This window comes from Chrysochloris asiatica, unplaced genomic scaffold (genome assembly GCF_000296735.1).
Source record: "Chrysochloris asiatica unplaced genomic scaffold, ChrAsi1.0 scaffold00137, whole genome shotgun sequence".
Lineage (NCBI taxonomy): Eukaryota > Metazoa > Chordata > Mammalia > Afrosoricida > Chrysochloridae > Chrysochloris > Chrysochloris asiatica.
In genome coordinates, this window is record NW_006408655.1 from 633,914 (window position 1) to 639,372 (window position 5,459).

The window sequence follows — 5,459 nt, forward strand, 5'->3', positions numbered from 1 at the left end:
TGGTTTTTTCTGACAATGAATTCAACACCATTTCTCTTCAATTTGTCATTCCTGGCATAGTAAACCATGTGGATGTCAGATTCAAAATGGCCAATCCCAGTCCATTTCAGCTCACTAATGCCTAAGATATAGATGTTTATGAGTTCCATTTCATTTTTGACAAGTTGCAATTTTCTGAAATTTATACTTCATACACTCCATGTTCCAATTATTAATGGATGTTTACAGCTGTTTCTCTTCATTTTGAGTTGTGCCCCATCAGCAAATGAAGGTCCCGCAGGCTTTACTCCCTCAGGCTTTACTTCATTCTCTTCTTCATGGTCACTCTGCTTTGAGGAGGCAGCTTTTCCCTAGTCTCATTTTGAGTGTCTTCCAACCTGAGGTGCTCATTTTCCGGCACTATATCTGACAGTGTTTCTCTGCTATTCATAAGGTTTTCAGTGACTAAATGTTCGGAAGTAGTTTGTCTCTCCTTCTTCTTAGTCTGTCTTCATCTGGAAGCTCATCTGAAACCTGTTCACCAAAATATTTATTTATTATTTTAAATACAATCATATAGTCTATGAATAATGAACTTATATATAAATTTATATTTTTCCCTAATACCAATACCACTGATTTCTTTTTCTTAATATAATGCCTAGGACTTCCAGTGTAATACTGAATAGAAGTGGTCACAATGGCATCTTCGTCTTGTCCTTGGTTTCAGGGGAAATCTTTCAACTTGTCACCATTAATATGTCATAGATTTTTTTTTTTTTTTAAATAGATACCTTTATCAGATGAAAAAAGTCTAGCTGGGTTGATCTGTGCTCTCCCTCTTTGGAAGACCTTAAACTCTAATTTTTGTCCTTTTAGCACTTTAGACTGACCTCTCAGAGCCTATGTACACCAAGAGCAGTGGAAAGCATTACCTATTCCACCATTACTGGGTTGTTGTTGTTGTTAAGTGATGTTAAGTCAGTTATAGGGTTTCTGAGGGGTAACTAGTGAGCTTGAACCACTGACCTTGCAATTCAAGCCGACCTTGCAGTTGACTGCTTATCCTATGATGAAACACCAGGACTGCATTACCGGGAGACTGCTATTACATTTTACATGCATTTACCAAACTCCTGATGTGGTGCTGTAGGATAAGCACTGGACTGAAATGTCAGTTTGAACAGCAAGGTCGGCAGTTCAAACTCATCAGCCACTCCTTGGAGACTTTATACAGGGCCACTATAAGTTGGAACAAACTTGATGGTACTTAATGAATGATGACCTTTAATTGAAAGCTCTTTAATGAAGGTGAATCCTTTATCACACTCCCTCACATGTTTAGGAATGATTCTAGACCTTGTGAAGTTTGAAACCCCAAAAAGCTGAAAAGCAAGTTTCTAGTTGTTTTAATGAATGTATTTATGTATTTATATTTTATTTAGTGCTGCTTTCACATTATGAAAATAATTTTGAACAAAAAAAGCACAATAATTTAATGCTTCTAAATGGTTTTCTAAATACAGGTTCAAAAGACCTTTAATGGTACCACTGGTATATTACCTGATACCTTACCGGACCTGCCAGTATCTCTGGTTCTGACGTCCTTAATCGTGGTTGATATTATTGAAAAACTCAGGATATATCCTCTCAGAGGGACTCAAAAAAGTAAGTATTCTTTTAAATATGAATCAAAAGAAAATTTGATAAATCTTTAACCTTTCTGCCACCGCTTGAAGTCTAATGATGTCTTTTCTTAAGGCTAACATTACTGATAAAAGATTGTTGCAAACAAAGATATCAAAATATACTTATTGAAAAAGCTACTTTTATAGCTAGGCATTCTTAGTTCTTATTTATATGTTGATATGTTGGTAAATTAACAAGGTTACCAAGTATTACGTACCAAAAGTTTAAATGTTTACTCTAGGAAGCAAATTATATGAGTAAATAATTATATATATATTTTCCCACAAATGTTGTTAAAAACATAAATTTAGATGAATAAATAGTTTAACTAGGATGACTTTGATACAGAAATTAATCTGACTACTACAGTTATGGCACAGAGCATTTGTATGTTTTTAATTGTGGATTGTAAATCTGCCAACACTAATCACAATAGTAAAACCAAGACACCAAAGGCCTCCAAAGTGACCAATCAAAACTACATACAGGTTGGCCTAAAAAAAGTAATTTGCTCATTGAACATTTTGTTTGTTTAGTCATAAATTTCCTCAACTTGTATTTAATTGCAATGATAGTTGTTATGAAGTGCTGTTGAGTCTATTCTGATTCATAGCAACCTTGTATAAGGTTTCCAGCAGTGACTGGTGGGTTTGAACCTATGAACTTGTGATTAGCTGTTCAGTGCTTATCCTACAACACCACACCAGGACTCCGGAGATGATACTTTCTTGGTTTAATTCACAATGAGTAGATTTTGTAAGAGTCTCTGAATGTTGGAAACATTTAAGTGCTTGGCTCCTAATGGAAAAGTTAGAAATTGAAGGTACTCCCAGGGACACCAAAAGTCCTGGTGATCTATTTCCAACAAATCAGCAATGGAAAACCTAGGGAGCACTGACATACATAGAATCACCATGAGTTTGAATTGTCTTGATGAATACTGATTGGTTAGGTTTTGTACAATCACATCCTGATTGAGCAGACAGAGTAAATTGAATGAGTCATAGGATACTGCTTCAGAGGTGACAGGAATGATGACTTGAATCAGGAAGGAAGAGACCAGCAATTAGTTATGAGTTGTGTGTCACCACCCTACTAGTTAGGCTTGCTCCTCAAATTGAAAAGCAAAACTCAGATAAAGGCCATCCAAAGGGAGATGATGAATTTTTCAGTTTGACTAGCACAGTTGACAAGTAGGTAAGATGGCAGCCTTGGTCCATCTGTTGAGAAAAAGGCACTCCTAAGTTATATCTGCCATCCAGAGGCAAATGTAGTTTTCCTTTTCTGAAACTTTTTCTTGTGAATTAGATGAGGGTTTACAAATCAGTTCACTAGTTTTATATTCAGCAAATCATATACTTTGTTTCATCTCTGTGATTGCAGTACCCTTCATGTAACAACAAGTATCCCACTGCTTTCCTTTGGTTCTTATTTCCATTCCACTCTCCATCCCAACCTTTCTAAACTTTGTCCTTAGGTAAATGTTGCCCTTTTGATCTAGAATGACTGACCATTCCATGGTGAGCATGTTTTTACTAGTGGTGTTGTTCCTCCTATAAACCTATTGACTGCTTGGTTGAAAATTGGGCCATGATGGTGAGTTCTGTTTCAGATCTGAAGGGTGGTGGAGGGCCATAATCTTTTTTCTGTTAAAACAGTCTTTTTTTCTGACCAGTGAAGTGGTAGCTGGACACCAACTGATTGTTCTGGTCCTAGGGTCATGGAGAATGAAGACTGACATTCACATGTTCCATTAGTCCATTGGACTAAATGATTACAAATGTCTTCAATTTTCACTACTCTTCTCTCCATTGTACATAGAGAGACCAATAGTTGTGCCTTAGATGGCCACTCATGTGCTTTTAAGACCACAGTTGCTACTCACCAAAGTAAGATCTAGAACATTGTCTTTGGGGACTATGTTATGGCAATTGATCATGATGTTCCTTGAGACTGGTACTGAGCCTCCAGGCCCAGCCACTCACTGTTCCAGGGTGTTTGGTAATGTCTAAGAAGTACTCAAAGTCCTTGTGTGGTGCTGTAGGATAAGCACTAGATTGGTAGCTGCAAGGTCATCTGTTCAAACTCACCTATTGCTCTTTGAATATACTGTACAGGGTTGCTATGTGTTGGAACCTATTCAAAGGCACTTAATAATAACAACATACTCCACCACATTCAGAGATATGTTTACAGCAAAGGTAAATACCCATATACAAATTACCTCTGTCAAATTTTTATATATTTATGGGTGTACTCCTGCTCTCCCTCCCAATACCTATTTAACCTGTGTATTTGTCCATGTATCTACCCATAGAACACTGTTATTGCAGGGTTGTGTGCATATAACAGTATTTACCTTTATTCCTTTTTACTCTAGCATTTCTCCCTGTGTCTTCAGCTATCTTCATCATTCTTCTGCCAACCTCCCTCTTGTATATTGCCTTCTCTGTTACCCAAGTTACCACGTGTCTACCCTTTAGCCAGTGATTTATTCTCTCTTCCTTCACATCCCTGGTAAACATCAAAGAATGCTTCTTTTAGCATGAAAACCTTTTCTTGAGTTTTTACAATAGTGATATCATACAATATTTATCCTTTTATGATTTACTGATTTCACTTTATCATAATATCCTTCAGGTTCATCCATGTTATGAGGTGTTTAGCAGATTCATCATAGTTCTTCAGTGTTAGGTGGTATTCCGTTGTGTGTATGTACCAAAGTTTGTTTATCCATTCTTCCATTGATAGGCAGTTAGACTGTTTCCATCTTTTTCCTATTGTGAATAGTGCTGTGATGAACATGGGTATGCATATATCTGATATAATTTTTCCATCCTTTGATTTTTAGTCTATTTTTGTCTTTGTGTGTAAGGTGTGTCTCTTGTAGAGAGCATATTGACAGATCCTGTTTCTTATCCTCTCTGCTACTTTCTGTCTTTTGACTGGTGCATTTAATCCATTAACATTCAGTATAATTATTGGTAGGTATAAATTGATTGCTGCCATTTTCCTGTGTGTGTTTTTTATGGTGCTGCTGGTTTCTTTATACCGCATAATTTTCTCTGCTGAGTTCATTTTGTTTGTGCATTTTCTTCATTGCAGTTGTTTTATTGTTTACTAAATCTTTATAGTTTTCCTCTATAAATTTGATGTGAAAGTGTATTGATTTTCATTAAGGCTACCCTGTAATTTATTAATTTATTCTTCTGTTTAAGGCAGTCTGTTTTATCTTGAAATATACTTGATTTTCTTGTCATTTGGAAGTTCTGTAACTGCACTATTCCCTCTTTTGGTTTTGTGGAGGTCTTCATTATAAATTGATCTTTCTGGTTCCCTATTTTCAGTCTTGTAGGTTTGTTTTACTTTGAATACTTCTATATCTAGATTGAGTTCTGGATGGTGTTTTAGGGTGTGTTGATCTCAGATTTTTGGCTACCATTGTTGGTTCTTAGTCCAAAGAGCTCCCAATAGTATTTTTTGTAAAGTTGGTCTGCTTATTATAAATTCCTTTAATTCTTGTTTGTCTAATTTCACTATTGAGGAATCGTGTAGCTGTGTAGATGATTCTTGGTTGGCAAATTTTTCTTTAAGAGTTTTGTATACATCTTCTCTTTGCCTTCTTGGTTGCATGGTTTCTGCTGAGAAATTCAGAGCTTATTCTTACTAGGTATCCTTTGTAGGTAGTTTTTTGTTTTTCCTGTGCTCTCAGGATTCTTTCCTTCTCTTTGATTGTGGAGAGTTTGATTATATGTCTTGGTGGTTTTCTTTTGGGGTCTATCCTGTTTGGG

General features: G+C 36.1%; 1 protein-coding gene across 1 annotated transcript in view; it reads left to right on the plus strand.

Moving 5' to 3' along the window:
* The window catches only part of TMEM236 (transmembrane protein 236), a 68,841-nt gene that overhangs the window by 35,221 nt on the left and 28,161 nt on the right, over positions 1 to 5,459 (plus strand). Inside the window, exon 3 of the mRNA XM_006869878.1 lies at positions 1,506 to 1,647. Within this exon, the coding sequence (XP_006869940.1) occupies positions 1,506 to 1,647 (142 nt within the window). The remainder of the gene's footprint in view (positions 1 to 1,505; positions 1,648 to 5,459) is intronic.